Consider the following 24,440-nt stretch of genomic DNA (forward strand, 5'->3'; position numbering starts at 1 on the left):
ACACCACAGAGAATTTTTGTGGAAGACACAGAATGTAAAATGTCTATAACTAGAGAAAATCTAAAGCTTCTGTAGGAGACCAAATATGCATTATACACGACTGAGTTTTTTCTGCGAATATGTGAAAACTGTTATCCGCCTTATGTGTTGTTTTTTTTTGGTAGTATGGTAGTATTATTGGTTAGAATTGAGAGGAATTTCATCCAACCTTATCATATATGAATTCAGCTACAGCTAAAGCTCCATGTATTACACACAAACCAACCATAACTTTGGTTATGTTTCCACAATGGCACCTCTGATGGGTGGAAAATATTAGGCAACTGGTGGACTGTCAAATCGTCAAGCTTATTAATCAGTAAATATAGGAAAGCATAAGGATCTGGATGACTTTGAAGAGAGACAAATTCTGACATATAGACAACTAGGTCAGAGCATCTTTAAAATGGCAGATCTTATAGGACTGTGGAGTCTGTAGGGCAAACCACTGACTCCGACTCTGACTTCATAAATGATAGCCATGATCAGTCAGAAGTAGAGATGAGCGAACACTAAAATGTTCGAGGTTCGAAATTCGATTCGAACAGCCGCTCACTGTTCGAGTGTTCGAATGGGTTTCAAACCCCATTATAGTCTATGGGGAACATATACTCGTTAAGGGGGAAACCCAAATTCGTGTCTGGAGGGTCACCAAGTCCACTATGACACCCCAGGAAATGATACCAACACCCTGGAATGACACTGGGACAGCAGGGGAAGCATGTCTGGGGGCATAAAAGTCACTTTATTTCATGGAAATCCCTGTCAGTTTGCGATTTTCGCAAGCTAACTTTTCCCCATAGAAATGCATTGGCCAGTGCTGATTGGCCAGAGTACGGAACTCGACCAATCAGCGCTGGCTCTGCTGGAGGAGGCGGAGTCTAAGATCGCTCCACACCAGTCTCCATTCAGGTCCGACCTTAGACTCCGCCTCCTCCAGCAGAGCCAGCGCTGATTGGCCGAATTCCGTACTCTGGCCAATCAGTGCTGGCCAATGCATTCTGTTGGCGTGATGAAGCAGTACTGAATGTGTGTGTTTAGCTCAACTACACCGGTGGAGTAGTTCAGCTAAGCACACAGATTCAGCTCTGCTTCAATCAGCGCTGGCCAATGCATTCTATTAGCTTGATGAAGCAGAGTGTGCACAAGGGTTCAAGCGCACCCTCGGCTCTGATGTAGCAGAGCCGAGGCTGCACAAGGGTTCAAGCGCACTGGCTAATGCATTGTATTGGCGTGATGAAGCAGTGCTGAATGTGTGTGTTTAGCTCAACTACACCGGTGGAGTAGTTGAGCTAAGCACACAGATTCAGCTCTGCTTCAATCAGCGCTGGCCAATGCATTCTATTAGCTAGATGAAGCAGAGGGTGCACAAGGGTTCAAGTGCACCCTCGGCTCTGCTACATCAGAGCCGAGGGTGCGCTTGAACCCTTGTGCAGCCTCGGCTCTGCTACATCAGAGCCGAGGGTGCGCTTGAACCCTTGTGCACACTCTGCTTCATCAAGCTAATAGAATGCATTGGCCAGCGCTGATTGAAGCAGAGCTGAATCTGTGTGCTTAGCTCAACTACTCCACCGGTGTAGTTGAGCTAAACACACACATTCAGCACTGCTTCATCACGCCAATAGAATGCATTGACCAGCACTGATTGGCCAGAGTACGGAATTCGGCCAATCAGCGCTGGCCAATGCATCCCTATGGGAAAAAGTTTATCTCACAAAAATCACAATTACACACCCGATAGAGCCCCAAAAAGTTATTTTTAATAACATTCCCCCCTAAATAAAGGTTATCCCTAGCTATCCCTGCCTGTACAGCTATCCCTGTCTCATAGTCACAAAGTTCACATTCTCATATGACCCGGATTTGAAATCCACTATTCGTCTAAAATGGAGGTCACCTGATTTCGGCAGCCAATGGGTTTTGCCTACTTTTCTCAACGTCACCGGTGTCGTAGTTCCTGTCCCACCTCCCCTGCGCTGTTATTGGTGCAAAAAAGGCACCAGGGAAGGTGGGAGGGGAATCGAATTTTGGCGCACTTTACCACGCGGTGTTCGATTCGATTCGAACATGGCGAACACCCTGATATCCGATCGAACATGTGTTCGATAGAACACTGTTCGCTCATCTCTAGTCAGAAGCATTAAAGATCCTCTACTGCAGGGAAGACAATAGTAATTGAACTCCTAAGAAAGGGAGTGGGAGTCAATCTTTTTTTTCCAACTCCACCCAAATCTGGCCCCAATTCTTACTCCACAGCACAGAGATCTTGTAGGGTGTTTCTAACATGTAAAGATTAGTTACTACCAAATGTGGTCAATAAAAGGACAATGAGTGACTTACTATTGTACAAAGTGTACCAGCAATTCTCAGATATGAAAAATATCTAATGTTAGGTTTGACTGTAGATATGGCTTGAGCCATGTTATGACATCATCTATAAAACTGGAATCACATAGAAAATCATTAGGCCAGAGGTGAAAACTTCCTTCTATGTGCAAAAATAAAACCTGGGCAGCCACAGTGTGAATAGCTACAGAAACTATTACCCTCTACAGACACATGGGAACAATATGAATAGAATGACAATTAGGGTAACATTGTAGCTGACCACCCGCTTACTCAGGAGCACCCATGGAAAATACTGTATATACTCAATGAAAAATTCTCCATGTTGTAAAAAATGTCTTTCTACAGACATCTGTACTCACTCCCAGCAGCATCCAGGTCTCTATAGACCTAGTCAAATATGAGAGGTTACTGAAGTGCATTGTCAGATAGATTTCATACTCTGCTTATGTACCCAGAAATCTACTTGCTTTTGGTCTTATGTGACCTCCTTCTACTTTTAATGGCAGTAACTGAATTCCTGATCTGTTCCTTTTAATTTTAGTTCTTTAGTTGATGCCGCTGGTCTTTGGCTTTGTACTTTATGCCCTTTGTCCTACGCCTCATACATCCAAAACCAGAGGCTTCATCACTTCCTCCTGATTTCATACCATGTGTCTGCAATCCTATTCCTGATCTGGTTAGCATATTTTTCCTTTACTATGTAACATTTCAGTATTACTTCTGATGGTGATATTTTGTAGTACTGTCTTCATCTGCCCTGCTGTATATCTATCTAAGGATAGCTCTCTGTCAGGGCGCCACATGCTGAAGAGGAAGAGATGGAAGAAGTGAGTATTAATCAGTCATTACCTATTAAAATAATCCAATAGGTAATGCAGGGACGTAACTACTGGGGTAACAGGGCTCGGAGGCAGCCGCTACCACTGCAGATTTTTTTTTTTTTTTTTAAATAGGCCGTTACCTGCTGAAGTAACTCCAGCAGGTAATGGGCCCTATTTACTTACCGATCCTGGCTCCTGCCTGCTGGCTCCGACCGCCGGTGCTTCCCCTTCTGCTGATGTGACCGTGAGCAGAAGCCAGGATCGGTAAGTAAGGCTGCGGGCCCGCGAACCCTACAAAAACTGCCATCATTATTCTCAGGGGGGGTCTTTTCAGACCCCAAGTATAAGGACTGGAATGCTACATAGTTATCTATAATAAATATAGACTCTGGTAATGTTAGGGATTTTAGCTTCTGTGAAGGAGCACAATGGAGTAGATCATAGATATACCATAATGTGTACAAAGAATCTCTACAATAGTAAGCTGAAGTAAATGGTTAAAGAGCTGTACTGTCATCTTATGTAACTAGTTAGGAGATGAATCAAACCTTATAGCAAAAGGCAAAAACCATAAGTGTATCTGGATGATGACCAATCCCACTTTTTCTTAATATATCAGATGGGAAAATTTGGCTTCTCTAGTATCTTGATAGAAACCACATGTTACTTTTACTGCAGAAAAGACAAACAAGCAAAATCACCATTATACAGCACAGTGAAAATAAATGGATCTTTCATAAACTTACATTGAAAATTCACCATTTTTGCTTATTTATGTTGCTGTCAAGGGTCCAGAATAATATGCTAAAAAATGGCTGCTCTCTTCCATAATAACATCTGTCAACAGGTTATGTGTGGTATTGTATCTCAGCAAAATTCACTATGTTGGAATTCTTATTTATGACCTATCCTTAGGATATTCCATAAATATCTGATGGGTGTGAGGCTGATAGCCGGCCTCTGCACGGTTCAGATGTCTGGACCACTTCTGATGCCCATACTATACATTGCACAGAGGAAAGAGATGGCTCCGAACCCTGCATCGTGGCCAGGTGTCATTATTGCAGCTCATCTCTTAGTGACTGCAGTAAAATGGTTTGTGTCTTCCCATTTGTAGAGAATGGAAGCAATACAGAAAAGTATGATGTCGGAGACACTGTAAGTTGGCTACCCTACATTCTTCAGGCCCACCGCATTTGCCTCCATGAAACATACAAACATAGTTATATAAAAATGTCACTTCTGGACATATGGTGGACTACTAAGTACAGAAGGTGAGGCCAAGAGGCCATATGCCTATGAATGAGGTGTATTTACAGCGCTGCAGTTGATAACTTACTAGACTTACAGCCTTCCTGGATGGAAAAACAAGCTCCTGCTTTCATGTTTTCTGCTAGAATAGTGATATGCCTGTTATTTCATTCACCACAGTCTATGAGATAAAAACCAGTCTAATGTTTACAAAGGCAACTCATCCATCACACATATAATACATGATCCTGGATACTGTATGTAATATAGAGGATAGCATGTAGCACACTCCAGGAATAACTAGTAGCTCCACAAATGGTTGAGTATATGGACTATTAAGAGAGGAATATGAATACACATTTTTCCATATAAATAATGGTCAAATAAAGCACTAGCACCAGTCATATACTACATAATGTAATGTTGCTTTGCAAAGAACTTACAGAATGTAGATATCTGACTGAGCTCAACATAACAAAATCTGTATATGATCATGCTTTACTATAGAGTGATAACATAACACAGACACACCCAGGATAGGACTGTGACCTACAGGTGGACAGGTTAATCCCCGGGTGGGCCCATGAGCTAGGCGGGCCCCAAGCTCACCCTATCATGGCACATTACACTCATTGTACTTCATTCTTCCCGCCTTTTGGAGTAGCTCCTTATAGATTAATGCATGGTTTTCAAAGAAACCTAAGGCATAATCTGGGAATAACAGAGAAAGAAGAGAACCCCATCTGCAGACAGCTGTTTCCAGGTTGCAGGAGGAAGTATTCTCGCTTGGCTATTATTCCTTAGATTATGCCTTAGGTTTCTTTGTGAAATGCATTGATCTGCCTTCCAAAAGGTGGCACTAGGAGCAAGTGTCTCTTTTCCACCAATGAGGTCTTATCTACGATTTCCTTCGAAGAAAACGTTATTAAAAGTTATGTTTTATTTTTATGAGAAGTGGGATTCGTAGGTGTATACAAAATTATAATGTGTTTCCCAATACCCTGTGTTCCTAATTTACTACGATTTCCTTACCCAGAATTCTATTGAATTCTGCATATATCATGGAAGGGAGGGATTCCATTTTTTTTTTTTTTTTTTTTTTTTTTTAAAAGAGGCTCTGTAAGTAGAGCTGGGGGAGTAGCAGAGTGTGAAGCACACAGTGTGCTGGGAGAATTTTAAGCTCATGCCTCCATTATGACCAAGCCATGCCCCCTTTTGCAGCCCTTTACAGTACCTACTGTCATCCAGAGTATTCCCTGTCCCCCAAATTAATCTTCTCCAAATATATATCTTGTGCTTTTGTGCTAAAGGGGAGATCCACCATATTTATATTGATGGCCTAGGGATAGGCCAGCAGTATTATATCTGTCGGGGGCTGCCATAACCCCTGGAGCCCCACTGCTCACTCGCTGTATGATGTGTAGCAGCGGGATTACATTCTGCAGCTCTGTCTCATAGACTTTAAAGGAACACCGCTGTGGTAACTAAACCTGCCACTATAGATCATGCGGCAAATGAACAGCGGGACTCCTAGTATGTTGACATTTATAGGGGTCCCCTCTGTCTGACCCTTGCAGACCTAATATTGATGGCCTATCCTAAGGATAGACCATCAATATTAGAAAGGTAGCTAACACCTTTAATGTTCCTCCTAATGCCCACAGTTTAATGCCCCTTCAATGCCTCACACAGCCTATTGGCCATCAGTGTCCTACACTGCCCCCCACACAGGCGTGAATATTAGTTCTATACGCACCTCAATTTTTCCCACCCCCGCTATATCTCTGCACTACACATAACTCTGTGACATATCGGGAGCAGAGAGGTACTGTACCGACAACTCTCACTCCCCGCAGCTTGTAGGCCATAGACCTAAGGCATCTTACAGTAAGAAAGTGGTAGGGCAGGAATCCTATGCCAACAGGGGTGTAACTATAGGGGGTCAGAGGTAGCATTTGTCTTAGGACACCTAAAGACCTTTCCACAACATAAGAAGTATATAACACTAGTATTATTGATAGAAAGTGGGGGTCCCACTGCATATTTTGCACTGGGACCCAGGAGTTTAAAGTTACACCTCTGTCTATTCCATGTGTCTTCACAGTACTATGGGATTCGTCCTTTCATTTTCTGAAAATACCAATAATGCTAGGTTCACACTAGCGTTCACCTGTCTGTTCTGAGCTTTCCGTCTTCTGCATGCCAGAAGTCGGAAAGCTCAGACCGGGTCCGGCCGTGAGTGGCGGTGAGCGTTTTAGGCTCTCCGCCGCGAAACCGGATTTTTTAATCCGGACACAGAGTACTGCATGTCCGACTCTGTGTCCGGATTATAAAACCCGGTTTCGCGGCGGAGAGCCTAAAACGCTCACCGCCGCTCACGGCCGGACAGCTTTCTCACCCATTCAAATGAATGGGTGAGAGAGACTCCTGCAGGTTTCCGTCTCTTGCCTCTGTTTTAGGCAGGAAACGGAAACCTGAACTACGGAGAGGGCGACGCAGATGTGAACGAGCCCTAAGTGGGCAGTAGGTGTTGATCTCCAAGACTCCATTATGATGTCACCATGTATGATGGATCTAGTGTTCCAGTTCTGTGCTGGATGTCACTTGCCACGGACAAGAGGTGTTATATACATCTCTGAAACAGGATTTTATCCAAAACATTGCTTTTTTTGCTTGTTTTTTCTGTGTGTTTTCTGACATTTCATAATTTAGTGTCCTGAAGGCCACACATATGTGGCCACTAGCCACAACATGCCAAGACGGCATGTATCAGGCCATTCTGGTAGTAGTGCCCAGTACCATCTGAAGCCATGTGGCTTGTAATCTACTGAGGATTACTCACCCATTGCTCATCGCACAAGAAGTACATCAGACCAGGACTGGAAGGAGAACCAGGAGCCACTACCATATCACATCACAGCATAGGAACAGATCATTAGTTGCAGACATTCCTGAAGTTGCTCCTCCTAGCAGGGAAATTAGACGCTCTATGAACTTGGTCCCATCCACCATAAACCAGGATGTTGGGGAACCATTGTCATGCCCTATATGTTTGGAGAACTACACGGAAGGTGATGAGATTACACTGTTTAGCCTGCTCCCATGAGTTTCATGTGGACTGTATTACCAGATAGGTCCAAAAGACTAATACGTGTACACTCTGCAGAGCTGTGTCTATTACCAGCATGGTTAGAAGGTGTGGGGCTTATCTACCTCAGCACTTCTTCAGTTGGCGTATAAGTATTGTGGTGTAGTATCACTATATTGTATATAGACGGAATTTATCATGATGAGACAAGCCCTTCAACAGTCAAACTCTTATAGGTCATTATGTAAATAATTTCACTTCTTTTTTCCAGTTCTCTGGAAATGCATGCATTTTACAGGCAACAGAAGGAATTTCTACTGTATGAGGAGGGGAACTGTGTAAGTGCAAAACGGGACTGAGCATGGCCAAAGGGAAGATGGCTGGGGTTAGGTGGCGTAACTGAACCGTCCCTTTACAATATATGCCTCTATAGACACTTTACACCAATGGAACTTATTCACTTTTAACAAAGGTGCCCCTTACCAGGGACTGTCATACAGTGAAGGCCCTGGCTCAACACCAGTGGTAAAGATGACTTCAGCGCTGCTTTTCCAGTGATGATGTTCATGGCCCCTGCAGCCAATCAGTGGCCTCACAACTATGTGCAGTAGGCGAGTACATCTGCAGTGACAGATCTTTTGCAACAATGCCGTACCCAACTTTTGGATGTGACCACTGAGGTCAGTGACCACTGAGGTCAGTGACTAACTGCAGAAACCACTTGGGGTTTAATTGATGTCAATCCTGGAGCAGCAGACTTGAAAGCTGCACCTGGGTCAGCAGAAGGAAAGATAACTATGGTTTCTTTTTCAATTTTAACCCCTTCCATGTCCTTCGGTAAATTTTGCTTCGGGCAGGAAAACCCCTTAACATCTGTCATATGGTGGATGCTAATGTGAAACACAAGATGTAATAAATTAATGATCACATGTGCCTTAATAACATGTAATGTCACTGTGGTAGGCAGTCATTGCCACCAGTGACGCCATACCACTGTACTCTGCCAGGCAGGCAAGGTCAGTATAATTGTCTATTATTTTAATTCATCTCTGCTTTTCATAGTCTAAGGTCTGAGGAGACTCTAAAGTGTAATAGTGTTTTGAGGGTGATGAACTCAAAACTTTTGGAAATTCGGGTCAATTCCAGTTCTGTCCAAATCAGTTTGCTGATGCCTACTTGGGGACAAAACCATAAGTCAAAATAAAAAGTGCTGCTAGCAGGTCAGGTTAGCAGTAGAGATGAGTGAACACTATTCGAAACAGCTGTTTCGAATAGCACGCTCCCATAGAAATGAATGGACGTAGCCAGCACACGGGGGGTTAAGCGGCCGGCCGCCGGCAAAGTCAGCATGCTGGCCGCTTCCACTCATTTCTATGGGAGCATGCTTTTCAAGCGGCTGTTTCAAATAGTGTTCACTCATCTCTAGTTAGCAGAGTTCCAGACAGCTGGCACCCATTTTCCATGTTTGGACCATGTCTGGCCACAGGCTTGGACTGGCCCACAGGTGAACAAGTGAATCCCCCAATGGATCTCTGAGACAAGTGGGTCCACATCTCACCCTGGCATGGTACTTTACACTCATATTATACTTTATTGTACTAGATACTCATATGCATCTCAACCAGGCTATGCAACTATATAATATATTGGGCCGATTATTTAAGAAACTACTCAGTTTATTTCTATATACTATAGGTACATTGGGCAGCTGAGATGACATCTATCCCCAGCTCATAGAGGGCTATTTAAGGCAAAAGACAAAAAGCAGGCTACTGACAGGACCCCAGGACAGAAACAATTGAGACAATGACGAGGCAGCAAAATACTCCTGAAAATAAATAAATTATGTTGGTAACATTTTAGGAATTTTTGCATGTACAGTGGGCACCAGAATGAATTTCACTGTAGGCCGTAGGCACCCCAGTCCTGCATTGGGCACACCTCTGAATTCTGGATAGTTTTTTTTCACGTATACCTATCACTCATGTCATAGGTTGCAAATACTTGCAACATGTAGACAAAAAAGGCTGACATGATTTAACATACATTTATGAAACATCATATTGCTTTTTTACCTTGCAGTATTCCATGTATGCCAGTAATCTATGACATGTAACATTTCAACTATGTGAACAACAAGTGAGGATGACTTGAACTATCTATCTACACAATTCAATGCTTTACTGTAAGGCACATGCATTCTGGTCATACATTAAGTTTCTGGTTGAACAGCCGGTGAAAGGATAGTCATCTGGTGATCAATTGTTTCACAGATGTAGCCATATCCATCTTAGTCCATATTGGCCGTTACAGTTATTCAAACAGAATATGTTCAATGATACCGGGTGGTGAACAAATATTCTTCAACAAAAGATTGATCATAAACATATGATCTTTCATGCAAAAGAAATGTCTTTTGGCTGACTTTTGGATTCTCTACTACTGTATGCCTTTTATGTGCGTGAATATTAAAATGTACATATTTTTAGATGCATTGATTTGTGATCACATCTCTGACATTATGTGCCAGTGTCCAATATAGGTTCAGGTATTTTCCCTATGGTTACACATGTGGCCATTGCCCAACTATAGAAGACATCATGCTTCTTTTAAAAGTTTTCCTCTCACCCAATACTCACACGCCAATGTTGAGTGGTAGGAAATATTGGCAAAGGTTTCATTACCTTTCTTTTCTCCAGTAAAAGGCACATAGTCTTCCCTGTCTTGGTGCTCCATGGCTTCTTTCTGTAAATAGGCCAGTAGATGTTCTCTATCAAACGCTCCAGATGCTTCCTTGGTCGTCTGATCTTTCTGTCTGAACCCAGCTGGTAAAAGGGCATTCTGAAAAATAACAGAGGGTATCACAACTCTGAAAATCACAATGTGCTCCTTGCCAAAGCTGTATCTCATGCCTGTGCAGAGTCACTCAAGTAGAGCAGAGCTATAAAGAAGCCATGTTGTCCATTCCCTATCATGCCTTGACAGGGGGGTCTCGCAGCTATGAGCTGACACAGCTTTCAGTTTTCTGTGATAAATTATGATAAATCCATCAGCATTTTCAGAAAGGTGATGATGGTGGCAGAAAACCGTAGATGGTAATGGTGACAGAAAACTGTCAAAGTGTTAGAAATTTTTGGTCCAATGAGGTTTTGTGGGAAATTGTTTCTCTATGATGCCAAAAAACTTCTGTATATCACTTTATAAATTTCCTGTTATAGATGAAGTAACCCTTCCACTGTCACAGATGTATGTAACGACTTTGAATATTAGGGGACAAAGCTTAGGTCATATACCAAGAGCAAAGCTCTCCATGATGTAAATGTTTATTGGCATCTGAATCTAAGACTTTGGATCTTCAGCTCTGGCGATTTTGTGAATTTATTTGCGCATTGACTTGAACATAAATGGATTATATAATCTCTACAAATGGAGAACATTTATTTTTAGGAGGAATTGTGCACCTCAAAATGTTGCATTGTGATGCAAAACTGCATGAAGGCGCCCATGAGCATAAAAAGTGTTCAATGGCTTTTTCGCAGTGTAATTTTTAGAACATATATGTGTCTAGGAGTATAACATGATTTCTTTAGGTTATAAATCAAGTTTTATATTTGTATGTCAAAAGAGTAAAAAAAGTTCTAGCAGCAAAGAGGTTAAATTTGCATGGCTAATGTAAAATGAGGATTTAGCTAGAGAGAGGAAGAGTTGCTACTCAATTTGACTTTGAGTAAGGCCAGGGGCATAACTACCGGGGTAGCAGCTACCAAAGGGCCCGGGACATTAGGGACCCTGCGACAGCCGCTACCGTTGCAATTTTTCTAAAAAGACCCCAGAGTATAATAATTGTTCATGGGTGTACACAATGGGTCATAATACTGTATGCAAGGGCCACTATGGGGCATAATACTGTTTCTGCATTGGCCACTATGGGGCATAATTCTGTGTGTGCAGGGGCCACAATGGGGCATAATACTGTGTGTGCAGGGGCCACTATCGGGCATAATACTTTGTGCAGGGACCACTATGGGGCATAATACTGTGTTAATGGGCCACTATGGGGCGTAATACTGTGTTCAGGGTCCACTATGAGGCATAATAGAGTGTGCAGGGGCCATTATGAAGCTTAATAGAGCACACAGAAATGCGGGGGGGGAAGGGGATCGGTTGGGGTCTTCAGTGTAAGTCGGGAAGGGGGGGGGGGGGGAAACATGTCAAAAGTTTGCCACGGGGCCCTGCCATTGCTAGTTACGCCACTGAGTATGGCAGTCCAATGGCACTGTTTTCAATATGCACCAGGTAATGCTTCACATTTACTGCAAAGTGAGTGTTACCGAGCGCTACCCCCTGCTGGTCAGGGGACCGGCCTAAGTGGGTGACCCCCTTTAACATTTGTGCTTCTCAGAAGGATCCTATTAGAGAAGAATCCTCTGGTAACGTATTATAGATGAATGTATATAGATCTGGAATGAAGCACACAAGTACATCACTTTCTATTTTTGGTTCAAGTGCATTATGAGAAAACTGAAGTTACTAATTTACCTGACGGAATGGAAATTTCTACACATTTTCCTTTCCTAAAAACAACACATGTTTCATTTCTAGAGGAGTCATTTGTTCCCAGCTAAGGTGACTTTGCAGTCAATAAAGAGTTTTTCAGTGTTGTTCTTGGCTTCTGTGGAAAGAGCGGCTGCCAGCACGCGGGAGAGATGTAGATAACATCCAAGAGAATGTAAAATGAAAACCGTACAATTAGGATCTCGCAAGTAACATGACTGGTATTAATTAGAAAGCCGCCCTGCGTCATAAGAACGTGATGGGACGCCCAGAATGACATTCAAGTCACTTGTCTGTGCTTTATAAAAGCATACATTTACCTTAATTATAGACATATGTTTCCTGGTATACAGACTATGGGCTGCTCTGGAGTCCTGGGATACGGATTATACAAGCACAAAGCAAACCAATATAAGCACAAAGCAAATCTGGTATACTGTATTTAAAAGGGAATCTACTACCACCAAAATCTCTTCTACACCACTTATATACTGTACTGTTGAAGAGACTGTTAGTGAACTTATCTTTATTGTTTTAAACTAATACTGTTGACAAATAAATCACTTTTTATTCTATATATCATGCAGCTCTTTAACAACCAATTTAAAAAGCACGGTAGCCATAAGGTTGTCCTGGATGACATAATGGTTTCTGTAAGAATCAGTGAAGCTGTTATAGACCATTGACAAAAGATTGTAAGATTTGGGCATCTCAACAACCAAATACAGTTACTTGCCCAGAATGTACCTGTCTCCTAAGACCTGGTTAGACATTTATAATCCCTACATGGAGCTACTGAGTGATAGCTCTCTATGGCTATATGTGTTAGTAAACAATGATGATGCAAATACGTTGTCATGTGCAGAGAATAAATCCCCGAGAGATGAAGAAGATCACACACCTCTGCGGCAGAAACAAGGTGTACGGGGAAGATGGCTGAAGCTACCTACATACTACACATACCTCCGGGTCCAGCTCTTCTAGGACATTCTCCAACTGTTTCAACTCATCCTCGGACAATTTGTTAAGAATTTCATCTTCATTTATATTCTTATACTTGTCAAAGTCTTTCCTGAATGGCAGAGACATGACTGGATGATGGGCAATGGTTCTCCTGTAATAATAAAGAAAAGGGTTCAGCTCCTAAATTATCATTAATGTAGAGACATTCTTCCATGTGTTACAAATGTCCTCATATAACTTCTAATTCAGAAGGGGTGGACGGGATGCGGTCTTATATTCTTCCATTTATTTCTCACAAACCTATCACTTCTAATCTACTGAAGTGGAAGGGACAGAAAGGGCATCTTAAATGGGTGATTATTATTACTGCAAGGCTGCTCGGCATCTCATTGTGAAACACGGCCATTACTGGAGAGGGAGAACATAAAATCTAACATATTAGCCCAGTGATAGACCATAAAGTTCATGAGCTGCATGAGGGTGAAGCCATGCCAAGGAGGAGAATCTAGCACTACAATAGTTAACCTGTTACCACGTGCATGGTTTTATTTAGCCAAGTGAATGGCTGCAGCACCATGTGAATGTTAGGCTTCATTGCTGCAGCAGTAAATACCGGCAGGGACCACCACAACAGCAGTGCTGCAGGAGTAAAGACCGTCAGGGACCACCACAACAGCAGTGCTGCAACAGTAAAGACCGGCAGGGACCACCACAACAGCAGTGCTGCAGCAGTGAAGACCGGCAGGGACCACCACAACAGCAGTTCTGCAGCAGTAAAATAGTTACCTGGTGAATATTGGTTATTTTTATTTTACCACGACTAGTATGTGTATGTGCAGGTGACCACTAGTATGTCTTGTTTCTTTCAAGCCCTTTCACCTCTTATGTCCCTCTATCTCCTCATAGATTGAAAGCTTTTGTGAGCAGGGACCTCACTCTTGCTGTTTGATAGGTTTATGTCTTTATCACATTGCAATGTCTCATATTGTCTGTTCATGTGTCCTCTGATTTGTAAAGTGCTACGGAATAGGTTGGTGCTATATAAATAGAGTTATTATTAGCATTTATTATGAAGTACACGCAAATTAGTTGTTGGCAGGGCTGTGGGGTAGGGAGTTAGGACAACTTACAAAGGCTAATGCCTCACATAAGGAGCCAAAGCCAAAAAAACACTATTTTTCACAGAAAGCCCACCGAGTTTTCCACTGCAGACTATTTGCCCCTATTAGGCTATATGGAAATAATAATTATAATACATTTTATTTATATAGTGCCAAAATAAACGCCAGCATTTCTGTATGTATAATTAACATACTGCGATTACGCTGCAGATTTCTTCTGCAATGTGTGGATGGGAATAGCCAGAATATCATTAACTTTGCAGATAATGTAAAATAAAGTTTTTTCCTGCATTTTCGCCTTGGACAAAACACTGCGTTTTCACAACGTGGGGCCTCAGACTTATTCTAGCTTCAAAATAAAATGATTAATTATTTTTAATTTTGTTATACAAAATGGTATAATTAATTAGATGCATAGTTTGTTACATGTTTACTTTCATAGGAATTCAATCACTGGCTTTTTAATGAATTATTGGATCTTTACTGATTCTGACTAACCATGACTCTCTGAGTCTGAGTCAGAGTCGGGCTGTGAAAAACTAGAGTTGGAGTCAGTGGTTTGGCCTACTGACTCCAGAGTCCTGGTTGTTGGTGCGCCTGTTACTTACTGTAAGTGCTGGGACAATGGGGCGTTCTATCATGGATTCTAGATTTGGACACAGATTTCAGAAGAACAGTGAAAAAGTGAGTGATATTTTTAGAGCAGAGAGAAGAGACAGAAAGTAATAAATTCCAGGACGAAACTATATTTAGCTCTCTGTGCTTAAAAGAACAAGAGATTAACTAAAGAATACTCTGATGATTAAGAGCATTAATCCTATAAGAAGGCCAGAAATAAATAATTCATAAACATTTGCTGCTCTTTGCTGTTAAATTTACAACGACCATAGTAAAACTGGCCAGTAACAATGGCTGGTCAGCAAATGAGTCACCCCTGTGCAGCACTATGCAAACTTACCCCAATATAGTAAATGGATTCTCCAACATTCAGAAATCGTAACTTTCATATTCTGGGATAGGAAACGCTTATGTTCATGGTTAGTAGGTACAAAAGTGCAACACTTGGGCAAGACACTTGTGTGATTCGATTTAACCACAGAGAGAACTGGAAATACAGTATTACACTATTATGAAAGAACAGCGAGCAATAGGCTCAATGGAAATGTCCTACTACTGTGGCAAAGTCTCAATTTCCATTGGTTTCTATTGAGGGGACCTGTAGGGAAACTACTTTTGGATTTAAAACAAAGCACTCCTAAAGATTTTTGATGACTGACATATTATGGGTGTCCTGTGATTCTTGTAAAATCCAGTTATATTGGCCAACCGAACCAGTAACAATGGTCATATTAGTTGTGTGGTCAAGCCACATTCGTTACATATTAATATTGGTCCATCCCACCAATTGTGTTGAAACATGTCTGCTGTCTACTCTGTCTGAAAAGACCCCAGAGTATAATAATCTTTTATGGGTGTCCACAGTGGGATATAATACTGTGTGCAGGAACTACTATGGGGGATAATACTGTGTGCAGGAACTACTATGGGGGATAATACTGTGTGCAGGGGCCACTATGGGACATAATACTGTGTGCAGGGGCCACTATGGGGGATAATACTGTGTACAGGGGCCACTATGGGGTACAATACTGTGTGCAGGGGCCACTATGGGGGATAATACTGTGTGGAGGGGCCACTATGGGGGATAATACTGTGTGCAGGAGCCACTATGGGAAATAATACTGTGTGCAGGGGCCACTATGGGGGATAATACTGTGTACTGGGACCACTAAGGGACATAATACTGTGTGGAGGGGCCACTATGGGGGATAATACTGTGTGGAGGGGCCACTATGGGGGATAATACTGTGTACTGGAGCCACTAAGGGACATAATACTGTGTGGAAGGGCCACTATGGGACATAATACTGTGTGGAAGGGCCACTATGGGACATAATACTGTGTGGAGGGGCCACTATGGGGGATTATACTGTGTACTGGGGCCACTAAGGGACATAATACTGTGTAGAAGGGCCACTATGAGGGATAATACTGTGTGGAGGGGCCATTATGGGGGATAATACTGTGTGGAGGGGCCACTGAGGGACATAATACTGTGTGCAGGGGCCACTATGGGGTATAATACTGTGAGCAGGGGCCACTATAGGGCATAATAGAGCGCGCAGGAATGCGTAGGAGTGGTCGGTCGAGGTCTTCGGTGTTGGCCGGAGGGGGGGGGGACCCATGTCAAAAGTTCACCACGGGGCCCCGCCATTCCTAGTTACGCCACTAGTTGGGAGTTATCCGTTTTAATATGATTAAAATTTATTGTATCACTATAGATTTAGCAGTACGACTACCAGACAAAAAAAATAATATATACAGTAGGAGTTAATTTTAAGAAGTGCAAGTTTACAATGAGGCTTTCCAAGAAGCTCCGTTTTAAGAATAGTGTAGCAATTGTCTAAGCCCTTCCTCACGCACAGTATCCATGGAGAATGTTCCCTTTGACGAGGCAGCTAAGATCTCCTTCTTTCATTGCCAATGCCACAATGTTTTGTGATGTTTCATACAGACAAGCCCTTGAATCACCAGAAGTAGCACAGTAGACGCTTGTCTCAACATCTACATCTAGACTAAGAAATGTAAATATACAGTCTACAAACTTTCAGACACTGTTCTATGGCCTTCAGAACTGATGGCCAATCCTTATGATATGCCATGAATACTACATAGGGGAGAGATCTGACCCTGGGCACACTGGCTGATCAGCTGCATCCCCTTTATTATCCCATTCCACTGGGACTGAGATGAAACACCATGCATAGTAGCCACTACCAGACACAGCCCCTTCAATCAGATCATCAGTGGGCGTCCCAGTTGTCAAGTTCCCCATCAATCTGATACTGACTGTCTCTAATATAGGCAGGCCATCAATTTTGTAGTCCCAAAGAGCATGTTTATTTCTAGATTCAGTGGATCCGCTATTTTATTCTGTTTTGTGTTTTAATACATTTCTGTTTAAACTATGTGCTGCCACTTCAAATAGCTGATCATCAAGGGTCCCTGGTTTTGGACCCAAAGATTTTCAACTGATGACCTATCCTAAGGAAAAAACTGACTAGCAGGGGTGCCGCATTAAATGGATTTCCCCACAAATGAAAGTTTTGGAGCACTTTTTCAATAAAAACTCTACATTGTGCTAGTCCTCTCCTATTAATCCTAGAAATTTGTGAATATATTTCCTGGAAATTTACAATTCTCTCTACAAAGGGATGTGTTCTGACACTGACAACACTGACTGGACAGCATCAGAATATGCAGAGACATTCCCCAACAAGTTCTACCCTATCTATTCCAGAATAACTATTTACTAAAGCAGATATTCCTTTGATATTCTTGTTATCCTATCCTACTAATATTAGTGAAAGTTTGTAAGTTTGTGTGTTTGTTCCTCAATCAGGCAAAAACGGCTGAACGGATTTGAATGAAATTTAGCACATAGATAGATCGTAACCTCAATTAAAACATAGGCTACTTTTTATCCCGGTAAATTACATGGCTTCACGACAGTTATGAATTTATGTTCACATAATATATTACACTGCTCTTATCTCTGCTTCTGAGAAAGCCAGGGCTGTTATCTCTGTGAAAACACTCAGCTAACCCTCTGTGGTTTGTGTACACACATTTGCATATTATCTGATCTGCTCCTGGCAGTGCTGACACACTGACATGGGCAAACACCTTTAATCCAAATTGGCAGTTTGCAAATTTTCAACATGCCTGGAAAAAGAAAATCTAATTTGCCGCAAACAAGGAGAGCTATGAAGGTAGCCAGAAGTCAAAGAGCTCTCCTCAAGTGGTGCTGAGGGGGATCATCAACACCAACAAAATGCTCATTATATGGCATCCCAGCAAGCTGCTGAGATGCCAGAACAATCACGGGCACAGCGTGAGGAATGAGTTTAGTGGCAGGCCAGCTTTCGAAACGCCAGAGCATGCGGATTATCAACACCAACACCACTCTCATTATATGGCGTCCCAGCAAGCTGCTGAGATACTGGAACAATCACGGGCACAGCGCAAGAAACGAGTTCAGCAGCAGGACAACTTGAAAGCTGTCGAAATGCCAGAGCAGGTAGATCATAAACACCAACAACATGCTCATTATATGGTGTCCCAGCGAGCTGCTGCGATGCCGGAACAATCTCAGGCACGGTGTGAGGAACAAGGTCAGCAATAGAACAGCTTAAGAGCTGCCAAAATGCCAGAGCAGGCAAACCATCGATGGCAGCAATTTGCTGAATATAGGCGTATCATCGACGTCAACAACCCGCAGACGAAGTTGTGGGCTGAGGCTAGTGTGATATATAATATTTGTAATATGTTTGTGTATTCAGTAGTTGAAAGGGAAACTGTCAAATCAAAAATGCTGTTCAATTTCATGCTGCTTATAGAGAAGGAGAAGCTGAGCAGATTGATAAGTAGGTTTATGGGAAAAGATTTAGCACCTGTCATTTATCAACTGAAATCTCTGTTCTTTTGTGTAAAGTCAAGGATTGTGTTTCACTGAGATTTCGCAGACTTTTCCTTTGAGGATTTTCTGCCCCTATTATACCTATATGGAAAATGAGCCAGCATTTCCGCATGTATAATTGACAAGCTGTGATTTTCCGCTGCAGATGTTGTTCTGTAATGCATGGATGGGATTAGCCCGAGTCCATCCACTTTGCAGGTACTGTAAAACGCAGTATTTTTTTGCATTTTCACAATGGGGGGCCCCAGCCTAAAAGAGTAAACCAGCTATTCAACACCTATGCATTGGATAGGGGATAACCGTCTCATCATTAAGCATCCGACCTCTGAAAAGAGCAGCAGGTTGAGCACAGCACCGCTACATTCACGCTCTATGAGACAGCTGGAAACAGACAAATACTGTATAGGAGATGACTTTATATTACCAGACCATTGCTTCAATGGAAATAAACACAGCATTTTCTTTTTACCACCAGATATTTATTTTATAAAAATCTATTAACTACAAAATTAAGCAAAAACTACCAAGTAAAAAAAAAAGTTAAATTGGATTAATGTAAATGAATGCCTTCTAAACGGGGACTACACGACCGCTGGTTAACCTGATCTGGAAGACAAAAAATTAACAGCACATACGTAGTACATGGGTCTGTTTGTTTGGGATCTGTGTAATGTCAGTGTCTTCTTCAACAACTGCTTTGTACTTTCTGGCCCTAGCAAAACAATCATGTTACTGTTGGTAGGGATGAAAACAAGCCTGGAATATCACATGCTAGGATGTATCATACGTCAAAGGCTTCTGCATTTACAATCAAATTACTCAGGAAAAGTCCCAAATAAAATTAATGTGTAGTGCGGAGAATCACGGATGTACTACTTATCTTAAAAGGAGTCTGTCAGGTCCAAAATGCCTGCCTAACCAAACATACCTTTGTGGCCAATGAACCAATGCAGAGATAGTCATCTTTATAGATATATGCAAAGGAGCCTGCAAGTGCACTAAGGGGCTGATTTACCTACAGAAAGCTGTGAAGCAGGCAGAGACTGAAACAGTCAGTCACTGGTAAAGAGGCGCCTTTGTGTAACAATTATAGAGGACATTGCGAGCACTTGTGACAGTCTGCAGGCATATCAGGATCGGCCCCCAGTGCACTTGCCGAATGATTTGCATATCCATAAAAAGATGATTTTCTCTGTTTTGCTTCATCTGCTTCTGTCCACAAAAGGACATATTAAAAGACTGTATACCATATGAACATTGTAAATTACAATTACAGGGAGCCTTCACACGGAGTATACGCTCCGCTCATTCTGAACGTGAAACGAGCACTCCCATTGACTTGAATGGGTGCCGGCATACAAGCGCTACCCATTGAAATCAACGGGAGGCTTTTTAACCCATTGATTTCAATGTGTAGCACGTGTGAGCCAGCCAGCACACATTGAAATGAATGGGATCTGTTTTGAGTGCTCACACTCTGACATGTGTATACGTGTCTGAATGCGCGGCGCGTTACTCCGTGGGAACGGAGCCTTATGTTCAGAATGAGCGGAGCGTATACTCCGTGTGAAGGCTCCCACAAGTTGTTTTCTCCACTACAAGGAGGGATTACACCAACTCCATGCTGGATTTGAAAAAACATGTTCAGGTATGGACTCCAAGCATCACAGATGACTACAATGCTGCAAGCCGGGGTCCAAAGTCAGTGTTCACTTCAGCAAATACAGCCAACATCCAGATCTAATAAACCAAACCCACACATGTGACAGCCTACAGAAGATTTTAGACACCCAAGCGTTTCCACCCTGAAGACCTGCCCACAGGATAGATGATCAATATTTGATTGATGGGGTCTTACACCTGGGCCCAGCACTGATCAGCTGAGCAAGCTTCCACCAGATGTTAAAAGCTATAGAGGTGGATGAAGATGGAAGCAGGTCCACCTCCACCTACAGGGGTTTTAAGACCCCCAAGTATTTCCATACTGATGACCTATCCACAGGATAGGTTATTAATAGTTATTGGTGGGGACTTATACCTGGGCCCAGCACTGATCAGCTGAACAAGCTTCCTCCAGGCGCCAAAAACTATAGAGGTGGATGAAGCTGGAAGCAGCTCTGGTTCTATTAAAGTAATAGAACCAGCTCAGCAGCCTTATCCACTGTATAGTGGTGATGGCAGTGTGAAAAACACATGGGAGGCCAGAAAACCGCATGACATAACTTACTTTTATTTGTTTGAAGTCTGCGTCACCAAGCCAGAATGTTGAGCTATTAACCCACTAACAGATGTACTAAAACCGTAAAAATCCTCCAAAAATATTACTTCATTGTAGATTTTACTAAACCTGGCAGAAAACTCAGATGCCTTTAACGCAACCCCCTCTCTGTTCCAGGAGTCATAACTCACAATGAAGAATGAATATTACCAACTACACTATTATAATACGGTCCATGTTCTGACTCTCAGCTGAACTATAGGATTTCTGACTGGTTTACATACATACTAGTAAATACACTGTAAATTAAGAGTTGTGACTTAGCCAATCAAAAGCGCCCGTTGAGTAGAACTAAGATGATCTGACTCCACTTACAATATATCATTTATCATATGACTATAACAGAATATCATAATCCCACAGAGAAATTATAGAAAGTGCTCAAATACCATGCAAATAATTACATAAGAAATCAGAAATAGTTAAGGTGTAACTCCTACTTTTTTCTATTGTGTCTTGAGGTGTTTGATGAATATTTTTGTGATATACTTTATTAAAGGGGTATTCCCACGTCGCATACTCACCAGTCTTCGATGATGTAAATTCTTCTTTCTTCCGGCTTTGTTGCGTCATTGGTGGGCGGGGTTACATATGCAAAGCCAGCGGCGAGAAGTCGTCGCTTCTATGCCGCTGGCCCTGCGTGTGCGCTGTCGATGCAGCTAGGCATCGGACGTACAGCTTTCACAATGCAATACATTGGGGGCTCCTCCGCCCCCCCTCCCCTCCGGAATAGCTGGCTTCATGCAGGGCAGGAGCGTAGCGATGTTGCAGGCACCTGTGCCGGCGTCTACACTCCCCGGCATCCGCCTCTCTATTACAGCGTTTGCCGGGTCTGTAATGGCGGCCCCTCCCCCCCTCCCAAAGTATAAACTACCCCCCTCCCCCTCCAGGCTTGCTCCCGTGCACTTAGCCCCTCCTCCCTCCCCCCTGAGAGCAGCAGATACATCACTTGACTTTTGAGCAGATAAGTCAAGGGCTGTGTCAACAGAGAAATTAATAAAGTAAGATAGTGGACATACAAAGCAGTTTTGCTGAAGCAATGTATTTAGGAAAAGTCTTACATTCACATTAACAAGCAGTATAGATAGGATCCTTGTGATGGGACAACCCCTTTAAACTATCTAAGGCTGGGATCAGATTTATGTCCGAGCCCCTGTTGAATTGACCACCAAAAAGTGCTGTATGAAAAAGTTCTGCAAGTCTAACTTCTTCATCTGGCAGTTTTCATCTGACGGATCCCTTTCTAGTCAATGGGATTTGTCGGGCACCGTTGATGTTTGCTGTTTTAGCGGTCCCATGTGTCTGTTGTTCTGGTCCTGGAACAAAACCATGGAAACCCGCACGCAGAAGTGAACATAGCGTAACTTCCTTTTAATAGAAAAAAGGCTGTAAATGTTCCAAGAATAATTTTCTAGATTATATAAAATCAAAAATACAGAAATTTGAAGGAAGTGGCCATATCCCTATTTGGCAAAAACTACAGCTCTATATACTGGCAATACAAGTGTGTATGACTTTTCCCTTGCAACAGCTCAGTTATAGAGGGTTAAGTAGAATTTTAGCGCCTATTTGCTATTAAAAGCAAGTTAGATAGGTTAATTAAGTATATTACGAAAATATTCACCAAAAAAAACCCTGACACAATAGCAAAAAAAAAAAAGAAAAATATGAGTTACATTTTAAATAATACAAAATCAAAAACTATAGGGGGTTGTACTCCGATATGAAGTTATCCACTATTGATAGAAGAGGGCATAACTTTATGACCAGTGGGTGCCTGATCGCTGAAACCCCCACTAATCCTGAGAAAGAGATCTGTTTTATTTTCTTGGTTAGTTGTGTATCAATGGTTTTATTATGCCGCTATATGTGAACCATAAATTCTTGAAGACAGTAACTTAATAATAAGCTCCCCTACCAGTACTGGTTAGGCTTACATCTTCAGAGTCACTCCATTCATGGAAAATGAGGTTAGAAAAACAATCCTAAAACTATTCTGAAGTCAACCAGGAACATATTTATTATCTCTTAATCTATCCAGTAATTGCATCAGATATATCTACACGGTTATACTATACATCTTACATAGGGAAAACAGGTTAGCACATATTAAATGATCATGAAATTGTCTCCATGTAGGTTACACTGTTTCTAGCCGCAGGCATGGATTATCAGGTTTATGACGGCCGCTCTGACCCCCTCAACTAATCCACCTGCAAAGGGACAAATATGGATTTACATATGACTGTCATGACTATCTGCTGTTATCTCGGGATGATCATTTTATGTCTATGAACACAACAGCACAATAGAAATGAACTGGGGTGGAAAAGAGTGGGCTTTGGACTAGGAAACGATTCTTCATCTACTTTATAGCAATACTTTCTGTTATCATACAACTACATCAGCAAACTAACCCTTCCCACCTTACAGGTCTTTTAGATATGCCTGCAAAGTACTTTTTATTACATTTTACATAAATCTATCCAATATGATAGAAAAATACAATAAACCCGCACCCATGGAATGTTTCAGCTACTGGACTCACGTTGCCTTTGGCTTGATAGAGAGTTCACACTGTCCTCTCTGCCTTGTTTACATGGAAAGTATGAGCACTGTACTGTACATTTGTTGTAAATGGTACGGTATAACTCTGAACTATTACACAGGCTAATGCAAAATACATGGGGCTAGAACGATCACAACCACAATCGTTCCTCTGCAGTTCAGTTGTATTGATCATCGCCGTAGAGATGAGCGAGTACTATTCGAAACAGCTGTTTGGAAGTGGCCAGGACGCTGACTTAACCCCCTGCGTGCCGGCTGCGTCCATTCATTCCTATGGGTGCATGCTATTCGAAATGGGAGTTTCAAATAGTACTCGCTCATCTCTAAATTCGGTAACACATTCCTGTTTGCACTGGGATGAAACACCGAAACACAGATTAAGAGCAGGCTATTTTTCATTACTGGCCTTGCTACCAGAAGTGCAGTTATAACAGGTACATAGCGTGTTACCCCCTCCCCACCCCCACCCTAAGAATACAATTAATGGGAATGAGCAGTTCTAGAAACTGGGCCGGGTAATAGGCCCTTAAAGGAGGTCTGGTAATGGACGGCAATAGACTCACTAATTCACAATTACTTTCAATCAAGTAACCTATCTATCTGCGGGTATGGGTTGATATGCTAGGTTCTGGTGACAGACTTTCTTTAAAGGTTTGTTCCCATCTCAGCCTTTCATGGTTCTACCTCTCTTAAGTGAATACGAGTTACAGAGACAGATAAATGTGTTAGATCTATGCTCTCCTAGAGCATTAATAGAAGTTATGCGGAGTACAGCGATCTATACTGGTTCTGTAACTCCCACAGTTATAGAAAAATCATAGCTTATTGGGTTATAGTGTTTCCGTATCTCTATCAGACTTATGGAAAT

The 24,440-nt window shown here is 42.2% G+C and overlaps 1 protein-coding gene across 1 annotated transcript in view; it reads right to left on the reverse strand.

Moving 5' to 3' along the window:
- LOC142203025 (tropomodulin-2-like) overlaps window positions 1-24,440 on the reverse strand; it is a 56,247-nt gene that overhangs the window by 25,548 nt on the left and 6,259 nt on the right. The window contains exons 2-3 of the mRNA XM_075273447.1: window positions 13,066-13,216; window positions 10,233-10,389 (exon numbers count right to left, since the gene is read on the reverse strand). Coding sequence (XP_075129548.1) covers window positions 10,233-10,389; window positions 13,066-13,191 — 283 coding nt within the window. The 5' untranslated portion in view covers window positions 13,192-13,216. The remainder of the gene's footprint in view (window positions 1-10,232; window positions 10,390-13,065; window positions 13,217-24,440) is intronic.

This window comes from Leptodactylus fuscus, chromosome 5, assembly GCF_031893055.1.
Source record: "Leptodactylus fuscus isolate aLepFus1 chromosome 5, aLepFus1.hap2, whole genome shotgun sequence".
In the NCBI taxonomy this organism is placed as follows: Eukaryota; Metazoa; Chordata; class Amphibia; order Anura; family Leptodactylidae; genus Leptodactylus; species Leptodactylus fuscus.